Here is a 22,521-nt window from a genome sequence, read left to right on the forward strand (position 1 = left end):
TGTCTGTGGAATTTAAGGCAGTGTTCCTTGTATATATTACACTGTCTATTACATTGTTCTCTAATTTTGCGATCCAGCTTTACTACTTTTATTGTATGTAATAAAATGTTCCACTGCACTGATCTCCAACCTGGCAAGTTCTGCTTTATGGTCTGTATTACACTGTGCTTTTAGTGCAATGTTATCTAATTTTGTGGGCTGTTTTATATTGTTCTTACTGCTTTGTTGTAAAGAGGTAATCCTCCTTGAGCTCAGTGGGAAAGGCAGACTGTAAATGAAGTGAATAAAATAATTAATCAACCCCCTGGCCTCATTGTTCTCACACCTCTAGGAACTCATTGTTCTCACACCTCTCCCTCTGCATGCTTTAGAACTTTGGGCTGTTTCCACATGGAGGGTACAAAAATGGTAGGGAACGAGTGGGGAAAATACGGGAGCCACTCAATAGCTGCTGAACTGGGCACGACGTCGTCTGGATATTCCTAAATACTGCAGAGGCTGATCATGTGTAGTGCAGCTTGGGACAGGCACTTCTGGAGGGAAAAAGGGCTTTTATTTAAAACATTTGGGCTGGCAACAATAGCAAACTTCAGAATATACATATAAAAAAGGACCTCCATGTTTCACATGTAATGTTGTTGTTTATCTCTCTGAATCTTTCCTGTTCTATACATTTTTACATTCTGTGACTTGGTAGTAGGATGTTAAGAAAAAGTTAACGTTAATGTTTGAAAGCATCAAAACTCTTGAAGAGAAAACAAAAGAAGTTCTTTGAGCCATCTCTCTTTCTCTCACCCTAACTGCTCTCAAAGGATTGTTGCGAGGATTAAAATGGAGGAGCACTATGAACAGCCCCTGGAGGTCTTTGGAAGAAGAGTGGGATAAATAAATCTCAGTGTGGTGCAGAGGTTTGAGTGTCGGACTAGGATCTGGGAGATCCCAGGTTTGAATCCCTGCTCTGCCATGGAAGTACGCTGGGTGACCATGGACAAGTTGCACTCTTTCAGTCTCACCTACTTCACAGGATTATGACCAGGGCTTTTTTTCAGCTGGAATGTGGCGGAATGGTGTTCCAGCACCTCTTGAAAATTGGATTGGATTACCTCTTGAAAATGGTCACATGGCCGGTGGCCCCGCCCCCTGATCTCCAGACAGAGGGGAGTTTAGGTTGCCCTCTGCGCCGCTTGGCGGCATGGGCAATCTAAACTCGCCTCTGTCTGAAGATCAGGGGGCGGGGCCTCCGGCCATGTGATTTAAACTTTAAAAAACTCCCCCCTTGTTCCAGCTGACCCAAAGTGACTTCATTGTGCGGTCCTGAGTTCCACCACCTCTTTTCCCAGAAAAAAAGGCCTGGTTATGAGGATAAATTAGATAATGATGTAAGCCACTTTGGGTGCCCATTGTGGAGAAAGGGAGCATATAAATGAAGTAAATAAAGAGTGAAATTTGGCCAAGGCCGTGCATCCCATAAATTTACCTTTACATTTAACAAAAAATAGGCTTGTACTTATACAACGGATCCATTTTTGGCCACTTGCTTATCCCTCAGCAACTCAAACTACTGTACTCAAAAGAAAGAATGCTTCTTCCTTTAATACCCTTTAGACTTTGAATGCTGCTGGATGAAGAATTACACTCTGATTCCGCACATGTTGGATAATGCACTTTCAATGCACTTTATCAATCATTTGAGGTGGATTTTTTCTTCCGCCCACGAAAAAATCCGTTCCAAATTATCTATAAAGAGGATTGGAAGTGCATTATCCAACGTGTGCGGAATCACTCTTTGTCATGTAAATTCTGAGAGAAGGATGGGCTGTTAGAAGGGAACCATCTACTCCTACCCAGTGCTAAGAAAGGCCATCTAACCCTTCAAAGTCCCGTAGAACAATCCAGTCAGTCAGAACTCAAAAACAGGAAACATCTACAGTGCAAAAAAAAAAAAATCACTTACAAGATGGCATAATATAACTATAGCACAATCCTAAAGAGAGTTACTCTATTGATTTCAGTGGGCTTAGACTGGAGTAACTCTTCTTAAGATGCTTGACAGTCTGTATTTTCTCCTGTTAACACATTTACCAAAAGAGTTCAAATAAAGATCAACGTGGAATCTTCGTCCTTATAGACACTAACAAATTAACCATTTACATATTTACCCAACATGGTTTACAGCATATTTAGCTGTTATAATAAACCCAATAAAAACTAATAAAACCTCTTCAAAAACCACTAAGAAACAGTATAATGCAGTGGTAGGTGTGTCATACTGGGATCTGGGAGAGCCAGGTTCGAATTTCCACTGTTATAGAAGCTTGCTGGTGACTTTGAGCTGGTGACATACTCTCAGCCTAAGCTACCTCACAGGGCTATTGGGAAGATAAAATGAAGGGCAGGAGAATGAAGCGAATCACTTTGGGTCTCTATTTGGGTGAAAGGCAGGGGTATACATGAAACAAATAAATACATATATGGTTCCAGCCATCAATCTCCACTCTTCACTGCAGCACAAAGTCCAGCTCCAAAGCCTTTTAGAAATGGCGGACTCATCTGAAAGGCCTTTAGAGAAACAGCTGTTCTCATTTGAGGGGGGAGAAGCCAAAGAGGTTCTCCGTGGGTCACTGCCAGCGAAACCTCTGTAAAGGCTGGCTCCTGGGAGAAAGGCTCCATGCACGCTGTTCTAATATGCGTATGCTCCTATGCACAAAATTGAATTTACAATTCATTTAAAATATCATAAAAATCAATACAGTTCAAAAACAAGTGCTGCTGACCCTTTCTCATGAGATTAATTATGCTCGCCTACTCACTAGCAGAAACGAGAATTCACGCTGACCAGAAAGAAGCGTTTCAAGTAGAAGCCCTTATTGATGAAGAAACAAAATTGAATATAGCTCTCACACATGAACTACAATTTTGTACATTTGAGTGCTATGGAACCATAACCTGGATCTAAAGGGCTACTGAGGACCAGTCCAGTGGGACGTTTCTTCCCTCAGTAACAGACCATGGTATGGTACTTCTTTTGAAAGTCTGTTTCAAAAATAGTTCATTGCTTGCTGTAAAAGAAACACAAATCCCAAGTCCTCTGGACTCAATATGTTACAGTTCTTTAGATTCTGACACATATACGTGAGTATATCAACACACACACACAGAGCTTGATCTTTGAAGTCTTCTAATGTACTTTATTATGCTGGATTTCAGGCCCCTGCTCCCCCATTTTACAAGCAGTGATGCTACCTGTTCCTACCGCTATGAAAAGCTAGGTAACTAATGGCATCGTCCTAACTAATTTTACACCCTTCTAAGTCTGCTGAAGCCAACGGACTTAGAAGGGTTTGACTCTGTTTAGGATTGCACTGTGATTTTCCAAATGGAACAAACTGAAAAAGTTCGAAGGCCAGCAGCAGATTATTTATTTGCTTAAAATTTTTAAATAACGTTGGATCTGTTGTTTCTCATCAGTCAAAACTGTAAGAATACCACACCTTCATTCTTTATAACGTATCTATCAGTTTGGTTTCCCAAGTAGAAGAGTGCCATACATCATTAGCATTAATTGCATAGCAAGGCTAAAACCAAACCAAACAACCCAGATCCATCAAGAATGCTATTTAATAACATTGATAAAGGATTATGAGATTATATTTGCAAGATTGAATAGTTAAATTCTTTTGAGGTTTAAAAAAGTATGAACACAATTGTCTGAAAAAAGGCCGTCACCCTGAACCAGCAATGGAAATCCATGGGAAGAACCTGGTTTGGAAGTCATGTACACACATATTGCAGAAGAATGTCCAGAAGTAGATGTGCGTCCTCATCATGACGAACTTGCTGACTGCATGTTTGACACTCTACCATGCTGCGGTAGAGCTGAAGCAAAGTAACCAGTTGGGCGAAGCCACCGAAGCAACTGAAAGCACGGCTACCCTTTCCCTCACCCTGACCTGGAAAGCCCAGGCTAGCCTGACCTTGTCAGCTCTTCAAAGCTAAGCAGGGTTCACCCTGATTAGTACTTGGATAGGAGACCACCAAGGAAGTCCAGAGTCGCTACCCAAAGACAGGCAAACTACCTGCTCCTCTCTTACCTTGAAAACGCTATGCGTTGCTACAATCAGCTGTGACTTGACAGTATTTTTTTTTAAAGTTTCTCACTATATAGAAAGTCTGAAAAGTTATCACTAATGGAATTGCTAATGGAAAAGGTTACATAGTATTAAAAGTTTAAGAAATCAAAAGCAAAACTGGAACAGGTCTTCCTAAAGAAAAACAACACAACATCAGCCCCAAGTCTCCCTTAAAATGTGCTCTTGTGGAATGTGCATGAAGCTGAGTGTGAGGGCTGCCACAGGAGACAGGCACATGGGAAATCCACCCTCTTGTATTCACCAATCTTTTTGACAAGATCCAATCCAGTATCTTAACTAGAGGTGGGCATGAATTGAAATATGAACACTGGGTTGTTTTTTTTTGGTTCACGAACCAGTAGTTTGTTGGAAGGCATTTCTGACAAACCGTGATGAATTTTAGGCTGGTTCGTTTTTCGGTTCATCACTGCAGACAATCTGGTGCTGATCAATCAGTTTCCTAGGCAATGGGGGGGGGCGGAATGGGCTTTCTGCATGCCTTCTGCTGACCTGGAAGTGATGTACTCACGATCCAAATGAACCAATTCACGAACTGAGCAATTTCACGCTGGTTCGTAGTTCGTGAAGCACGACAAATCACGAACCACAACGAACTGCCGTTTTCTTGGTTTGTGCCCATCTCTAATCTTTGCCTGTCTTATCCACACAGCTGAGATTTACTTTTGTGCCAACAACCACTCTAGGATAATATGGTTCTCTCAGTTGGATTTGGTAATCAATCCTGATTAAGACTCCTGATTAAGACTACTGGGCGGGATTCAAACGTATTTCTGCTGGTATTACAGATCTTCTGCTGGCAGGAGGGAAGATGAGTTTCACTGATTCCCCCCTCTCACCACAGACCTGTTTTGGCTCTCCTGCACTACTCTGGAGGGTCCCTTGGCTTCTGGGAGCAGAACTTACAAGGGTTTGATGGGCTACAGCAGGAAGGAGAAGGCAGGGAAGTCTCATCTTAAAGGTGCTACTGGACTCCTTTTGATTTTGCTACTACAGACTAACACGGCTAACTCCTCTGGATCATCTCATCAGTTTCAATCAGCTAGCAAGTCCTTTGCATCCAACCCATGGGCTAAACAGGCGACCTGCTTAGTCTTAACTACAGTTTATGTCTATGGAAATGTTTTTATGCTGTTAAACATGGAATGAGGAATTTATGGCACAAGGGAATGGGAGAGCGTACATCTATCTATTCCTGCCCTGAAGAAATTGCCTCTGTTACATTTGCATGCACACTAAGCAAACATTTGAGGGTGCATGCTAGGTCAGTCTTGAGAGAGAGGCGTGTGGGGAAAAATCCTTCACTGGCTCAGTATGACATTCTTTCAATCGGCAGAACTGCACCCAAATTCCTTTCCATTGGTATTTACCACACTGAAGAAGACTGTGGGTCACTTTGTGTTACCCTGCAGCAAACACATTGATCGCCGCACATGAATCCCATCTCCCTGAGGATGCGAGTCCCTGTATGACGTAACTGGGGGCAAACCCCAAATTTTCTGCATAAACATTTACATTTTTCTATGTACACATATAACACTTTGCACGTACTTGTGAAAAGCTTAACAGATGACGTGGTCCTTAATTCTCAAACCATCCTGTTGCATTTATAAGTAATATGCTCAACAGGAAATCATGACAAAATTACCTAATTTTTTTTACAACTTAACTTGTAAAATGGGGGCAGATCCAAAGGTCAATTTCTACCACCAGAAGAGGGAGGAGCAATTTTCATTGATTTCTCCTCCCCAGCTGTAGGCCCCAATATGACATTCATGTTATTCTCTCCTTTCTCTACTCCCCACTCTGCCCCCAAACAGGAACTGGAAATGCATTTAGCTCATGTGGGAAAAAAGCAAGCATTTTTGGACCATATCTCAAATTTAATTATACACAGGTTGACAAAAAAAGAAAAAAAGTATCACAAATGAAACTAAACATCAGATTTAACAAGAAGACTTTAAGAGTGGTACAATAAATGGTTGTTTGTTTGAGAAATATCACAAACGTTCATCTCTGGGGAAAGTCAACCAGACTATGGCAAAATGTCTGTTAAAATGTAGTTGTTAACTACAGAGCCACTTTATCTTAGCACTACAGTATAGCAGGCATCAAAGTCCTACGGACAAAGGTTTTAAAATTTTTACCTTAAGATTCAAATCCCCAGATAGTTTTACAGTCACAAGTTTTATATTGTTTCAAATAAATGAAGGGGGGGAATGAAATAAGAACTCCCCAAACAGTCAGATTCATTTAAAAGTCGCTGTTTAGAATATTATTCTTCCTATATTATACATTAGTTCAAGTTGCTCTTAATATCATTGATAGTACGGCCTGTACCTGGCCTGATCAGGGTGGTGTGGTCCAGGAAGTGGAGCCTGAGAAGGCGGGCCTTGCATTCTTGGCGGTGGTGGCGGCCCTCTCGGAGCCGGCCAGATGCCTGGACTCATCCCCCCTGGCTGGGTGAAAGGTGGGCTGAGAGTTCCTTGATCTTCACTGAACTGTGGCAAAGCATTAGGGTTATAATGATGGGGAGGGGGTGCGTTGACATTGACGGGTGGACCACCATGCTGAGGTGGTGGCGGCCCAGGTGGAGGATGGTTCATATATGGTGGCAGTTGGGCAATAATATGTCCAGGGGGAGGAGTTATTGGTGGAGGGGCAGAGGTCATTGGAGGTGGAGGAGCCTGGCTATAAACCAGATGAGGAGTACCTGCAGCCTGGGGGGGATGCTGCATTGGATGGCTTATTGGCGGGGGTGGGGGAGGAGGCGGTGCATAATGTTGCTGTGGCGGCATAATATGATGAGGGTGGGACACGACAGGCTGCCCCTGGTATTCAGGATGATGGTGGGCAGGTGCTGGGGCAGGTGGCGGTGGTTCTCGAGTACCAGAGTTTGAATCATCCTGAATGGGAACAGTGATGAGATTGCTGTGTTTCCTCGTCGAAATGCGGAAGGTGTCTTGACTAACCGAACGAGGGGGAGGAGGAGCCATGGACATCTCTGCCGGGGATGCCCGGAGGTCTTCGTGCGGCTGGTTATAATGCTCGTGGGGCACGTGCTGCAGCGGCGGCGGCGGCGGCATCATGATGTGCTGCTTGGGTGGAAGGTGGCTCAGGTGATGCTTCTCCGAAGGCATTATGAACCGCTCGGGGATCTCAGCAGGAGGCGGCGCAACAGGAGGGTGGACAGGCTCCATCTGAGGACGCGAGACGGGTTTGCCTGCTCGCATATGGCGGTGGTTGATGTGAGCCTGCAAGTCTCTCTGGGACAGGTATGTTCTCTTGCACCCTTGGACAATGCTACACATGAAGAGGGAGCCTCGGACACACTGCTCAATTCGCTGTACGGACTCGTTACAGCTAAATCAGGAGCAGAAAGAAAGAATATGATTTACAGACTGAAACCCAAATCCTCAAAGTTTGCAAAATAAAGTGATTTAGCCTAGTAACTGAAAAGTGATTAATGAGCCATTCAGACATTTAGGGTAATTCTGCTGTATTGAAGTCTATGGAATTCTGATATCAGCTCACTGCTGAGGAAGGGAGGGAAGGAGAAACAGCTGGCTGAAAATGGCGGGAAAATAGACAGCTGGAAAAGCCTGGTATACCAGGAGGGACTATGAAGGTGGTATTCCCAACCAAGAAAGCAGTAGGTTATTCTCTGGAGGCCTGGCCACCTTAAATCCTAACTGTGTGGTAAGGGTACTGTGGCTAGAAGCCCCCGTCAAAGAATCCTGGACAGGAAGCCAGGCCTGGGAGGACAAGCAGAGTCTGGCGGGAGACAGATGTAAAAGATAAGGGGATACACAGACCTTCTGGCTGTGATCAGAGATTTGAACCCTGATACTGGGGGAAACAACAGCCACCTACAACCCAACCTGGCCTCCTGGTGTCAGCCTGTTATTGGAGAGTCTGGAAATTGATTAAACATCTAGGAGGAAAAGTAGCCCCTGGCTCTGGGGGCATCCCAGTGTGATTTGGGAACAGCTTTGTAGCCTGGATATGACCACAGCAGGAACAGAAAGCAAAATCTTTAATTATGGGAGGACAACAAACAAACATTAACTCATGGATCCATTTTTCCAACTGAACCAACTGTGAAAATTCAGCCTAAGAGGCTGAGGGGGCCACTGTTATAAACTTTGAACAGCAAAATAAAGTCAGATTACTTATTGAAAGCATATGTTATTTATCATTTAAAAATCAACAATGAGCCCTTACAAAATGCCTTAGACTTAAATATAACAGAATTACTCTCAGTTTCTCAACGTCTCATTAATCAATTTTGAGTCTAACAATTGTTTAAAGTACAGTTGATTTATGTTTTGTTCACCCTTCTAATTATATTATATTGACCAAAAATGTTGAACGTGCACTAAGCCGCTTATATTAAATCTGTATTTTAAAAGGGGAAGACTATGCAGAATTTATCAACAATTCATAACATCTACTGAGATGACCTAACATTGCCTGACTTCAGATTATTACGCATGGCTGTTTGTTCTAGTGAGGCACCTGATATAACGGCTGCATGACACAGCCCTTTCATTAATGAACAGCTCCTTCCAAGACACATTTTCCAGGCAATTCTATTTCCACAGAATGATACTGGCACAAAGAGAAACTGTCTACTCCCAAGCATCCTTCCCGTCATCTCTGGTAAAGCAAGAGTGGATTCATGTGTTACTCGGTTAATGGAAGGACGTTAAGAGTCTCTCTACACAAGACGTCTTACATGAGGTCGCTCAAGTGAAGGGAGACACAATGATAGCTGGGAAGCATATTTTAAATTTCACCTCTCCACAGGAAGGTAGTTTTACAAGCCAGCAGAGACTGCTCCTCAGAGGGTTTGTTCGCATCCCCCAAAGGCTCTGTCAATTTCACCTCTCTTTGGGGACTTGAAGATGAACTTAACAAAGCCTCTGAGGATGGATCTCTGCCGGCTCTATCTTTTAAAACTATCCTCCTCCAGGGAGGTGAAATTGACAGAGTCTTCAGCTCTGTCTTTTTAAACTATGCTTCCTGGCTAACACTGCGTCTCCCTTCACTTGAGCATCCTTGTGTAAGATGTCTTGTATAGAAAGACTCATTATGGGAAGAGATCCTGTAGATCCATTCCCTTTGCGGAGGTGCTTTCCTCCAGCAGAGGGAGCCTTTGCACTGGATGCAAGAATGTCTTCAAGCAGTGATCTTGCTTCATAGGTCCAGCGTGGGCTTTCGGGGACTGCGGTTCGGTGGTGCGGCTGGACTTTTTGATTTTGCTACTACAGACTAACACGGCAAACTCCTTTGAACCTTTACACAAGCAAACTGATCCCCACATCAAAAGGAGCTGCCTGCATCTCCATATCAAAGGAGTTGTTTACATCCCTCCTCTCCTCCTCCCCTCCTCTATATCTGACCAGTTTCTCTTTCTGCCCTCCATGCATCTGACGAAGAGAACTGTGATTCTCGAAAGCTTATGCTACAATAAAATTGGTTAGTCTTAAAGGTGCTACTGGATTCTTTTTGATTATGCTTCATAGGAAGGCTCCTGCCCTTGGAGAGGGGGGCCTCCGCTAGCAGAACCAGTCCATAGATCAAACCTCTGGCATCAATCCACACGTACTGACCACCAGCAAGCAGGGCTCTGCATTATCCCTCTCCCTTTACTGGACATATATGAATGAACTTACCCTGGACACATCTTGTCACCTTTCTTCTCATGCAAGAGAGCGCAGTCATAGCAGAAGACGTGCTTGCAAGGTATCTATAAAAAACACCAATTACCACGCTGAAGGAGATAGCATACACAAATGAACTGTATTTTGGATAGGCTGCCATGAAATGTATTGTTTAAAGTATGTTCTTATCCAGCAAGGCAAAACATAGTGGGTACAAATATTCGCAGTAAAAATCCAACATATTTTCCTAACTATAAAATTCTTACATTTCAGTTGTCTGTGAAGTTGCTGGGTAATTAGGAAAATGTTTATACCTCTCCTGACCTGTTATATAGTTTTCTCCTGCTTCTTCTTGACACTCTAAGGCTGTCTCCCATCTATAAGGCACACTAATTACAAAAATCGTGGGTGGATCCATGTCTGGATGGCTCCTGGTCAAACCTCCTGCACTGACAATGGATATGAATGACTAGGGCTTTTTTTCTGGGAAGAGGCAGTGGAACTCAGTGGGCTGCCCTTGTAGAAAATGGTCACACGGCTGGTGGCTCCACCCCCTGATCTCCAGACAGAGAGGAGTTGAGATTGCTCAGCAGTGCGGAGGGCAATCTCAACTCCCCTCTGTCTGGAGATCAGGGGGCGGGGCCACCAGCCATGTGACCATTTTCAAGAGGTGCTGGAACTCTGTTCCACTATGTTCCAGCTGAAAAAAAGTCCTGTGAATGACTGAACCATGACAGGAATCCTACCATCACTGAAGTCAAAGGCAAACTCCCATTAACTTGGCTTGGTACTAAGATCTGTCTACATCTGAACTACAATGAAACTTGAGAGATCTAACTACAATACTACATTCTTCTCTCTCTATCTGATGAGGCAGCCTCTGGTCCATGGAAGTTTGTATTAGAAGAAAAAACTGATTGATCTTTTTTCCATCTGCAAAAGGTCAGGAAACTTCTCCCTTACCTCTCAACCCATGACCTAACAACCTAACAACAGTGATCCAAGCAATGGTCACCTCTAGATTAGATTACTCGCTCTACGCAGGGCTTCCCTTGGGTTTGGTCTCGAAGTTGCAATGGGCCCAGAATGCGGCTGTGCGCGTCCTCATGAGGACACCATATTGAGCACACATAACACCTGTTCTATGTCAGTTGCACTGGCTCGCAGTGGAGTTCTGGATCAGGTTCAAGGTGTTGGTTTTAACCTATAAAGCCCTTAACGGACTGGGACCAGCGTATCTGCAGAGCCACCTCTCACCTTATGTTCCCTGGAGGGTACTCAGGTCAGCCGATAAACAACCGTTGGTGGTCCCCAGCCCCAAGGATTCTTGCCTGTCCTAGACCAGGGCCAGGGCTTTTCAGTTCTGGCATCCACCTGGTGGAACTCTGTCTGTACAAACCAGGGCCCAGCAGGATTGACTCTTTCTGCTGGGCCTGTAGGACAGAGATGTTCCGCCAGGCATAGGGTTGAGGTTGGGGTTGGGAAAGCTCCTTTTGACCCTGCTCCTGTTGAACGGGGAATGTAGCCCTCCCGATTGTCTGCTGACCCACCTAATATGTGTCTGCCACCACCCATCCCATGGGATGTACCAGGCTGGGTTTGGTATACGGGTTCTTGTGAAGAACTGCTGCCTTCTTGCACTGATTTTTATGTTTTAAGGTATTTAAATGTGCTTAACGTAATTTGCTGTGATTTTATTGATTGAAGTTACCCGCTCTGAGCCCGCTTGCGGGGAGAGCAGGTTATAAATTTAATAAAATAAATATTTTACCTAAAACAACAAACAAAGTCTGTAAAACTGGAAGACAAAAATAAGTATGAAATCCTGGATCTGTCGATGCTTCACTAAGCATCGTTCAAAAGTACAGTAAAAGCTGGATGTTCTTTCCACTCTCATTTGCTTTAAGAACAGACTCCCATTAAAAAAAGAACGTAAGAAGAGCCCTGCTGGATCATTCTGGTGGACCAGCATCCTGTCTCACACAGGGGGCGAAGCAGTTGCTCCGCAGGGCCAACCATGGCTAATAGCCGCTGATGGACCTCTCCTCCAACAATCTGCCTAGCCCCCTTTTTAAAAGCCTTCTATGCTTGTAGCCATCACCTCATTTATTGGGAAAGAATTCCAGAATGTAATTAATTGTTGAGTAAAAATTTCCTTAAAAAGTAAAGAAAAAGCCTCATGTTTGCTGCCCAACAACTACGCGGGATCCTGTTTAATTCAACTGGGATCCTCCTCCTCCTCACTTCTACACCACAGATTTACAATTGATCATTCCACACGGCAGCACAATTGCTTGGTTTCCACCAGTATGGCACCACTTACCATGCGACCGTACATTTTGATGGGCAGCCCGCACTTGTCACAGAAATGGACAGGGGTGTCATCCTTTTCTCCAAGTAAATTTATCTGTCAAAACAGCACTTTTCATTATTTTATCAGCCTGTTGTCACACACTCAACACATGAGTATCTACACAAAGCCTGGATAAAGAGCTCATATTCTTCTGAAGGCATAAGACAAACCATTAGTTTTTGTCTTACTATTTTGGTAAAAAATCCTACTAGTATTCCATATTTAGTTAGCAACAACAGAGCACTTCTGGCACTACTCAGAAGTAGTATTCTCAATTTGTATTCTCAAAAGCAAGACATGATTCAAAATCTATTAAAAACACTACCATTTTCATTTTCCTGTATACTATTTAAATTTGCCTGCTTTCCACATGACAATAGGGATGTTAGCCCCACCTTGAAGTCCCAGAAGAGCTGTCCAGGGAACCTTCTTTGATTACCAAACACGTCACCACCTTTGCAGTCATACTGTTGTTCTTCGTTGTAATCAAATTCTTCTGTAGGAAAACAAAAAATCCAAACAAAATCTTTAGAGAATTAGGTTTCAAAGTGTAGGGGCAGATTTTGAATCCACGAGAAAATAAGAATCCTGTCAATCAAATACAAGAAAGTGAACTCAGTGAGGAAAAAAAATAGACCTAAGAGAATGAGAAAACACTATGTTGGGCACTCTCTTCTACACCATTTTAGCAGGTTGGTAAAAATGTTCAAACTATTTGCACACATGGGCCGTTTTCACACAACTTACCTGCTCCCTGAACGTTGCGAAACATTGCGCAACAAACGGGGAAGATAGCGTCTTCTCATGAGAGTTTTGCGCGATGTCTCGCAAAACTCTCGCCGAGAAGACGCTATCTTCCGCGGTTTTTGCGCAATGTTTTGCAACGTTCCGGGAGCAGGTAAGTTGTGTGAAAACGGCCTTGCTTTGCTGTCTATAATAACAGTATCAGTTCTGACTATACGAAAATCTAGAACGTCCAATCAGGGCACAGCTTCCATCCTTTAAACATTTCCCAACATCTTTTCTGAGGACTAGCTTAACTGTACCTTGAGGGTGACGGGGTGCAGGGGAGTTCTTCACCTCTGCTCCCGTATGTTACAGGGTGATGGGCAGACGGGTTATTGATATAAAGATGAAAACAGATGAGCTCAGCAGAGTGCCATCTGTAGCCCTTGATCCAATGATGCCATGCAGCAACAACGGAAGGGATTCAGGCCAGCCAGGACCATGCCAAAATCGCCTGTTGTTATTTTTTAAAAAGCAAAACAAAAAAGGGACTTTCCTAGCATTTTCAACTTGTTCTTCTTTGCCTTGACCTTGTCCATTCCAAAACCACCAGCAGAAATGGCCCAGTTCCTCTGGAATTACAATGTAGCTCTTTATCAAACCATAGTTTACCTTCTTCACCAGCCTTTGATGGACCCCTGTTCATGTTCCTTGCAGGGCGAGGGGGTGTCGGCTTCGCTTTGGGGACCTGTTTGGAGATGAGCTTTATAGGAATGCGTCGGCGAACGTCAAGACCACCCAAGGATCCGGAACTATTGGTGCCTTGCAAATCATTGTCTGCGTTAACAAACAAATATATGAAAGATACCTGTTTGTTTCCAGAGGGCCAAGCATAACATCACATTTGACTTGATTAAAAATTCTGGGCAGTATTACTAAAAACCATATTCTGATGTTTGCCGTTTCAGCAATACCAGTAACAGAGAAAGACAGCGAGGTTGTCAACTGATTTACAGAATGCCTTTTAAATAAAGCGATCAAAGTAGATCAGTCAAATGAAAAGGTTTATTAAGCAGCACGGTACAATGGATACGGCTCAGGACAGACAAACACTGCGCTGTAAAACTATTCCTAGACTGTTTCAGGTGGGTAGCCATGTTGGTCTACAATAGAACAGCAAGATTCGAGTTCAGTGATACTGTAAAAACCAACAAGATTTTCAGGGTATAAGCTTTTGAGCGTCAAAACTGGTACCTGATTAAACGAGTTTCGACTCCCAAAAGCTTATACCTTGAAAATATTGTTGGTCTTTAAGCTGTCACTGGGCTTGAATCTTTCTATTTCTAGACTGTACTACATCCAGATACAAGCAGGAAGACTGCATGCTTGAATGCTCCTCCTCAACACAACCCTTGCTGGCAGAAAGCAAACAGGACAAGTCGATAGCCAGTGTGCTGTAGCGGTTAATGTAAGATCGGGATCTGAGAAACCCAAGTTCAAATCCTCACTCAGCTGTGGACGCTTGCTGGGTGACCTTGAGCCAGTCACAGCCTCTCACCCTAACCCACCTCACTGGGTTGTTGTGACAATAAAAGGGGGGGGGGAATGATGTAAGCTACTTTGAGTCTCCACTGAGAACTGCGGGGTATATATGAAATAAATTAAGTAGAAGGCCAGGCTTAGATCTTTTTAAATCTAGTTCTCAGTGTGCAGAGGGCTTCCCCCCCCCGATCACACAATCCTCCATCTTCACCTTGGACAGTCTTGACAGGTTTCAAAGGATTATTGACTCTTCTTGTTCTCAAAATGTACCTGGCAAGATTAGATTCTTTCCCCCCACAGAGTATACAATTTGAACATGTACCATTTTTAAAGGGTCCGAAAGCCGTTGGGACCCTATTTGGGTGGGAAAATGGCAAACCAAGGTTTTAAATAAATCAATAAAGTGTGCAGCCAGCTGGCTAGCAGAGAGGACAGAAGGGGGGGGGGGAAGTAATGCGCTCATGTTTTAATGGAGAACTTGCCTCTTGCAAATTACTTGCACATTTTCATTTGGAACCTCACAACAACCCTGGAAGGTAGATTAGGTCACCCACAAAGCCTCACAGGAGCACTGGGGGTTTGAACCCGAGCTTCTGCTCTAACCATTGCTGCTGCTTGTGTAAGATCATAGTTACTGTGTTTACTTTCCTCCTTCCCTCAAATTCGCCTTTTCCACAGTCTTTGGCTTAATCCTTTCATCATTACCACCAATGGAGACCAAGCTGCACAAGTGCGTTCCCTAGCAGCCACTCTTTGCTGGGTATGTTGCTCTGTGAGGCCCCTTATATGGAGTGCGACTTTCAGAAACTGAGGTGAGGCCTTTAATGTCCAACTTTACAAGCTTTCCCAGAAAAGGTCAAACGGAGGGTTGGACGTAACCAGCTTTTCCACTGGAGAAAAGGGGAGGAGGAGGAGAACTTTTTGACCCTCTAAAAAAAGCTAGACCTGCACAGATAAAAGCCATCCAGAATGGTGGCTGGAACAGGGAGAACTGGGCAAGATAGATTTTTAAAAACCTTAAGGGACAGCAAATATTTCTGTCCCCACCCCAGAAAGGCATAATCTTTCTTTTTAGATGTCAGTCCAGATTTTTCACAAGAATATTTTCAAAGCCAATCTGAAGCCGCACCACAGCTCTGGCCGATGAATGCTTTGGAGCTGGTGATATAACCTGATCCAAACCAATCAGACATACAGCACAGAGACAAACTAAAACAAGCCACAGGCAACCAGTCCTTTCTACTCGTGCAGTAAACCAGTTAAGCCCTGACACCACTATTCCAGAAACTATGAGATGGCGCCAGACTAAACTGGCCACTTCCAGAGTCCCCTTTTCTGTTGCAAACCTCCTATCCCCCAGGAGATGACTGGTCTGCGGTGAGAGGGAAGTTCCGTTCCACTGACGGAAAACTTAATCTAGATCCAACCCTAAAGATATATTTAGAGGTGCTGAAGGAACCCGCTCTTTGCTGCAGCCCAAAGCAACTAGATTTGTGTGAGTTCATTCTGAACTAAGAGAATTAAGCAAGATCGACACAAAATCCAAGCTGACGCTCCAGAAACCCAGGATGAACCTCTCAGCTCTTTTCAGCCCATCACAAAACCGATGTAGTGCACAAAGCATGGCTGATTGGCACTGGAAATTCTATACAACGTATAATCTATATATATTATAATCTATATAATATCCAATGGTGTCATTACTGTCTGACCACAGAAGAATTAACCAATTTTAAAGATGACAATGAGGAAACTGAAACTGTTCAAGATTTTCTATTCCTTGGCTCAATCATCAACCAACAGGGAGACTGCAAAGTAGAAATCAGAAGAAGATTTGAGACCTGGAAGAGCAGCTGTGAGGGAGCTAGAGAAGATCCTTAAAGATAAAGACGTCTCTCTGGGAACCAAGATCAAGATAATCCAAAATGATGGTATTCCACATTACTATGTTTGGATATGAAAGCTGGACAGTGAAGAAAGCTGACAGGAAGAAAATTGATTCATTTGAAATGTGGTGCTGGAGGAGAGTTTTGTGGATACCATGTCCGGCCCAAAAAGACAAATAAGTGGGTACTAGATCAAATCAAACCTGAATTCTCCCTAGAAGCAAAAAATGACAAAATTGAGGCTATCATACTTTGGTCATATCATAAGACAAGACTCTCTGGAAAAATCAATAATGCCAGGAAAAGTGGGAGGCAGTAGGAAAAGAGGAAGACCTAAAACGAGATAGCTTGACTCAATAAAAGCCACATCTTCCAGTTTGCAGGATCTGAGCAAGTCTGTTAAAGATAGGACATTTTGGAGGTCTTTCATTCAGAAGGTCGCCATAGGTCAGAGGCGACTTGACGGCACATAACACACAACAGAGTTTGTCTGAGCATAACATTCACATTTGCTGCCAGCGATTATGACAAATAACACTGATCTGAGAAAAAAGCCAAGTGACTGTTTAAAAAAATTCCAGAATAACACTTACCACGTGGTAGGCCTATTTATTTATTTACATAAGTTATACTCTGCCTTTCTCCCCAGTGGGAACCCAAAGCCGCTGACATCCTCCTCCTCGCCTCCCATTTTATCCTCACAACAACCATGCGAGGGAGACTGGGCTGAGAGTAATTGGCCCAAGGTCACCCAGTCAGCCAGACTGGGGATTCAAACCTGGGCCTCCCAGATCCTTGTCTGACACTCTACTAATGCCACACTGGCTCTTCAATAGGAAAGATGCGTATTTCTTACAGCACATTTCTCTGTATAATAAGCAACAGGTTTTGAACTGCAGAAAACTGTTCAGAAAAAAAAATCCACAGCCGCTGGTGCGTTTATTTTATTTATTAAGACATCTATATCCTGCCTTTCCACGTGGCAGCTTACAATAAACCCTCCTGTTAAAATCAGAGTAAAATAAATCCCAAGTCTTTTGTTTCTTCCCTACTTAAAAGATGCCTGCCGTTCATATTGTCTCCAAAGCCCGGGCAAACAAGCAAGATCTCCTGAAGATCTCCAAAAAGGGGCGTCCCTAATTTCCAGTGCAATCTTATGGTGAGTTACTCCAGTCTAAGCTCATTGAAATCAATGCACTTAGACTGGAGTAACTCTTCATAGGATTGCACTGTTCTTCAGGGAGCTGGTTCCACAGAGAAGGAGCCATGATGCAGAAGGCCTGGGCTCTGGTCAATGCCAGACAGGCCACCCTATCAAAAATGCTCCAGTATTATTTCTACACAGGGCTTTTTTTCTAGGGAAAGAGGTGGTGGAACTCAGTGGGTTGCCCTCGGCAAAAATGGTCACATGGCTGGTGGCCCCGCCCCCTGATCTCCAGACAGAGGGGAGTTGAGATTGCCCTCTGCGCCGCTCGAGCGGCGCGGAGGGCAATCTCAACTCCCCTCTGTCTGGAGATCAGGGGGTGGGGCCACCAGCCATGTGACCATTTTCAAGAGATTCTGGAACTCCGTTCCACCGCGTTCCTGCTGAAAAAAAGCCCCGTTTCTACACATGAACTTTATAATGCACTTACAAATAAAACACATGCATTTGAAATCGGGACTAATCTATGGTTTAACTCCATGGCACACAAGGCTAAAATGCAATATCGGTATAACTTAACTGGCCACAGAGCAAACACACATGTGGCTACAATCATAGCAGAGATTGGGATTTGTGCCTAAACTGTTTTTAGGACTGGGCTGCTTGAAAGCCGTGGCTGATTTGCATATTTCCATCATATGAACATAATTCCTATATTTTCTGCATGAACACTGGCGATAGATTACTAATCCTAAATGCAAGGATGCATCATTTCTAAGACTCTGGTTAAAGTTGCCTGAAAACCCATACTTAGGTTTTTTCTTGATGTGTCTAGTGTTTTGAAATGCTTAACTTGGTAGATTTTAAAAATAAATGTACAGTGTTTATGAAGTTCAGCTATTCATTCCATGCAATCAAGCAGGATTACTCAAAAGTAATCCCCTCATTCAGTGGTAAAACTCTCAGTATGTTTAGGATTACATCTAAAAATGTGTACGTTACCTTTCCTGTAATACTTCCAAGTATTACATCTTTAATATTCATTTCATACACGATGCTTTCAGCTCTTAAATCTACATTAACAGGTTTCGGACAGGCGTGCCAGGGATCTGTCAAAAACAGGGTGTTCAGTCCTGTAATCAACTGCACTGAACCCAGCTATACATCTATACATCCTTTATATCCAGTTCCCTCAAATTATTCAAAATTTTAGGCTACGTTTGTTTTATTTACTTCATTTATACTCCCATCTTTCCCCTGAACGGGGACCCAAAGCTGCTTCTACCATTTTCCCCTCCTCCATTTTATCCACCGCACATCTGAATCTATAAAACAGCCAAATGGATGAACAACTTCGGTGCAGGACTGGGTCAAGGAGCAGCTAGCTCAAAGAAGCTACTCAGGTAAGATGCTTTAATACAGATGCTTGTGAAGGAATAAGGAACAAGGATGGATCAGGGAGGAAAGCTGGAGAACTTACAGTCACAGATATTCACACATCACTGAAGTAGAATTCACAGGCAACTAGTAAAAGCCTTGATTCCCTTCAGTAAATACCAAGCCAGCCAATATGACGAAAGGAACTAAGGAAAGTTTCAAAACTTAATGAACACAGAAATTCAAGCATTATTGAGGCTAACGCTAGGTTTATTTATTTATTAAAAACCTTCATTGGATGCCTTTCTATCTTTTATCTAGTAAGTTAACACTAAGTTAACTGGAAGGCTCCAATTGGTGCAAAATGCTGCAGCTCGACTGTTAGCAGGAGCGAGCAGGCGCATGAACATCACTCCCATCCTACAGTCACTCCACTGGCTACCCATCAGTTACCTTGCTCAATTCAAGGTACTGGTTATTACATACAAAGCTCTTCATGGCTTTGGCCCAGCATATCTATGGGACCACCTCCTCCCTACGTCCCTCCACAGCAGCTTTGCTCATCTGAACAGGGTCTCTTGCAGGTGCCAGGCTGCACACGGGCGAAATCAACAACAGCCTGCACACGGGCTTTCTCTGTGGTGGCCCGTAGTCCATGCAACAGCTTTTTACTCAGATAGGAAGGAAGTACTGTAGGGAGCGGGAGGGGGGTGGGGTCTGGGACGCTTCACTAATGAGTTAGGGACCATAGACTTTACCACTATGTTGCCTTGCATATTATTTTTTGCTTTGAATATGTACTCCTATATACTATCTGTGCTTCACATCATTTAATGTCAGTCCTAGAACTGATTATGTTCAGTTTCAGTAATTCTTCAGCTTTGTATTGGATCCTTGCTAATGCTGTATCTTTGTAAAATCCTATGACATTTTTTATGGAAATGTCCTTGATACTGATTGTACTAATCTCACACTATATAATCCACCTTGAGTCTTAGTGAGAAAGACGAACTATAAATGACATAAATAAATAAATAAATAAATAAGGAAGCTTATAATGTAAAAAACACCACAAACATAAAAATACATAAAAAGATCACAATTTAAAATTACAATTTAGGACTGGTAATAATACTAACTCACAAAAAATGCTTTCCATCTTCAGCTGCCTCCTAAAGATCAAGAGGCAGGGTGCCAAGTGAACCTGGGGCTGCCACCAAAAAGGCCCTCTCTTGTGAACCGACTAAACAAGCTTCTCTAGATGATGGAACAGATGGCCTCTCCTTGTGATCATAATCCCCAGGCAGGAACAGAGAGGAGAAAATGGTCCTTCAGACACACCATTTGCAAATCATATAGGGCTAAAGCCAAAACCAACACTTTGAATTGATTGATTCATTGGGCTCAGATTGGCAACCAATGTAATATTGGGGTTACACGTTTCCAGTAACTGGTCCTGACCAACGGTCTTGCTGCAGCTCCTGAAGACTCTTAAAGGCTAGCCCCAAGAAGAGCACATTGCAATAGTCCAGTCAAGATATCACTAAGGCACGGCTCACTGTGGCTCAATGTGATTGAACCAGGAAGAGGAGCAGGTAACACTCCCAGCCACTGATGTCACCTGACTTTCTAAGGTGATGCTGTGTTGAGCAGCACTCTCAAGCCATGAACCTGACTTTTGAAGGGGAATGTATCCCCATCCACGACCAGAAAGACTCTGGATTGCTTTTCTATTAACCCAGAGAACTTCTGTCTTGTCAGGAGTAGTTGCTTCGTAACAGGTAACGTGAGTTTGTCTCAATAATTATTCTATAAAATATGTATGTCTTTTCACACTGTGTCTACCACCTTTAGTAATCATTCTTTATAAAGCACCTAACGTACAGGATGTACAGCCCTGTCCGTAGGCTGTCTTGGACTATGAAATTCAGCTTTACACTGAACCATTCTCTTCACCCATCTGAGGAGAAATCTGGACAGCCGGGCTTGATTCTTCAAAGGAACTTTTACACAAATTCATAACCATAAAACTGGGAGGAATCATCCATTTGCAAGCCTCAGAGTTTACACTAGAACAGAGGCAGCCTTTTTGGGACAGAGTGCCAACCACTTCCCCTTGCAACGTGTGCTGGCAAACAAACGGGAAGGAAGAGAAAGATGAAGTGGTCATTGACCAGATGCAACGGAACAAAACAAAGTCTCAGCAGTGCTGCTAATAAGTCAAAGGATCACCTCTAGAATGGAGAACACATCCAGCTTTATGCTGAATCACATCATCAAGGTCAGTATGGTCTACTCAGACTAGCAGCAGTTATCCAGGATTTCAGGCAAAGGTCTTTCACAGCCCCTACTGCAAGGTTCTTTAAACTGGAGATGCTGGGGATTGAACTTGGAACCTTCAGCATGCCAAGCAGATGTTCTACCACTAAGCAGGGACCTTCTGCATAACAAGCAAAACAGCCTGTGGCATAGATGTTCACCACCGATGTCAGGGGTTGACCGCCCCTGTTCTAGAATGCTGTCCCGCAGTCAAACATACACACAAAACCTAAGCAGGTTGCACTCTTTATTTTTCAGAAATAAAGCCAGTTTGGTGTAGCAGTTAAGAGCAGCAGGACTCTAATCTGGAGAGCCAGGTTTGATTCCCAGCTTCTCCACTTGAAGCCAGCTGGGTGACCTTGGGTCAGTCACAGCTCTCTCAGAGCTCTCTCAGCCCCACCCACCACAGGATGATTGTTGTAGGGATAATAGCAATATACTTTGTAAACCGCTCTGAGTGGGTGTTAAGTCATCCTGAAGAGCAGTATATAAATCGAATGTTATTATTATTATAGAAATGCTATGACAAGGAGTCCTCCACTATGCATGCTTGTCTGATCAAAGAGCACTCAGGGGATGCGATACACCAGGGGATAATCTCAGCCCTCGCCTTCCCCAATAGAACCGCCAAGTCTTCGCCGATCATACCGCATACAAAGAGGGCTCTGAGCCCGAGGGCAAAAGCTCTGTCTGGATCCAAGATGCTCCCTTACCCACAGGGCTGAAACTCCTAAAAGAGGGGACGGGACGGGAGAGAAGCCCAGCTGAAACCTGCTCTCGGGCCGGAAGACCGCACGGAAGCCAACCCACTAACTCCGGCGGGGCAAAAAAGCCTCCACCTTTCCCCCCGCAACCTTCCCGAAAGGAGTCCGGGGCTTTGCGCCTGACTCTTCCCACCCTCGCCTTCCTCCATCCCCCTGAGGGGGACCACGCTGAGGGCCAGTGAGCGGCCAGGTCACCCAACGAGCTTTGTGGATCTCGGCCCACAACACCACGCAGCTTCGGGGAAAGGGAGCGAAGCCGGCGGGGGCCTCCGCTCCGGCCCGCCCGCGCGCTAGGCCGCGGCTCCCTCAACGGCCCGCCCGCCCGCCCGCCAGCCCCGGGCCGCGACGCTCCCGGCGCCGCGTCGGTCTCCGCGCCCGGCTCCGCGGCGGCGGGGGGAGGCCGGAGGGGGCGGCGGCGCGCGCGCGGGGCGAGAAACGCGGCTCCCCGCCCGCCCGCCGCTCACCATTGTGGTCCATGATTCGCCGCAGGGCATCCTGGGACAGGAAGTCACCTCGCTGCGCGACGAACGGGGGCCGGAAGCACGTGATGGGTGGGAGACGCTTGCCCGCGCGCGCACCACTAGCCTACATTTCCT

The 22,521-nt window shown here is 44.4% G+C and overlaps 1 protein-coding gene across 1 annotated transcript; it reads right to left on the bottom strand.

The window, feature by feature from the left end:
• Positions 1–6,030: 6,030 nt before the first annotated feature.
• Positions 6,031–22,433, bottom strand: CBLL1 (Cbl proto-oncogene like 1). Its single transcript, XM_054988731.1, has 6 exons — positions 22,390–22,433; positions 13,566–13,730; positions 12,563–12,663; positions 12,138–12,221; positions 9,827–9,900; positions 6,031–7,511 (listed from the first exon to the last, which is right to left on the bottom strand). The coding sequence occupies exons 1-6, from the start codon at positions 22,400–22,402 to the stop codon at positions 6,467–6,469; spliced, it is 1,482 nt and encodes a 493-aa protein (XP_054844706.1). The 5' UTR covers positions 22,403–22,433; the 3' UTR covers positions 6,031–6,466.
• Positions 22,434–22,521: the final 88 nt, after the last annotated feature.

This window comes from Eublepharis macularius, chromosome 9 (genome assembly GCF_028583425.1).
Source record: "Eublepharis macularius isolate TG4126 chromosome 9, MPM_Emac_v1.0, whole genome shotgun sequence".
Lineage (NCBI taxonomy): Eukaryota > Metazoa > Chordata > Lepidosauria > Squamata > Eublepharidae > Eublepharis > Eublepharis macularius.

Coding starts and splice junctions, on each gene's coding strand:
- CBLL1 (XM_054988731.1), bottom strand. Junction 9,901..12,137: donor TCAAAATGTACGGTCGCATG/GTAAGTGGTGCC, acceptor TGTTTTTTATAG/ATACCTTGCAAGCACGTCTT. Junction 7,512..9,826: donor GGTGACAAGATGTGTCCAGG/GTAAGTTCATTC, acceptor CTCCTGATTTAG/CTGTAACGAGTCCGTACAGC.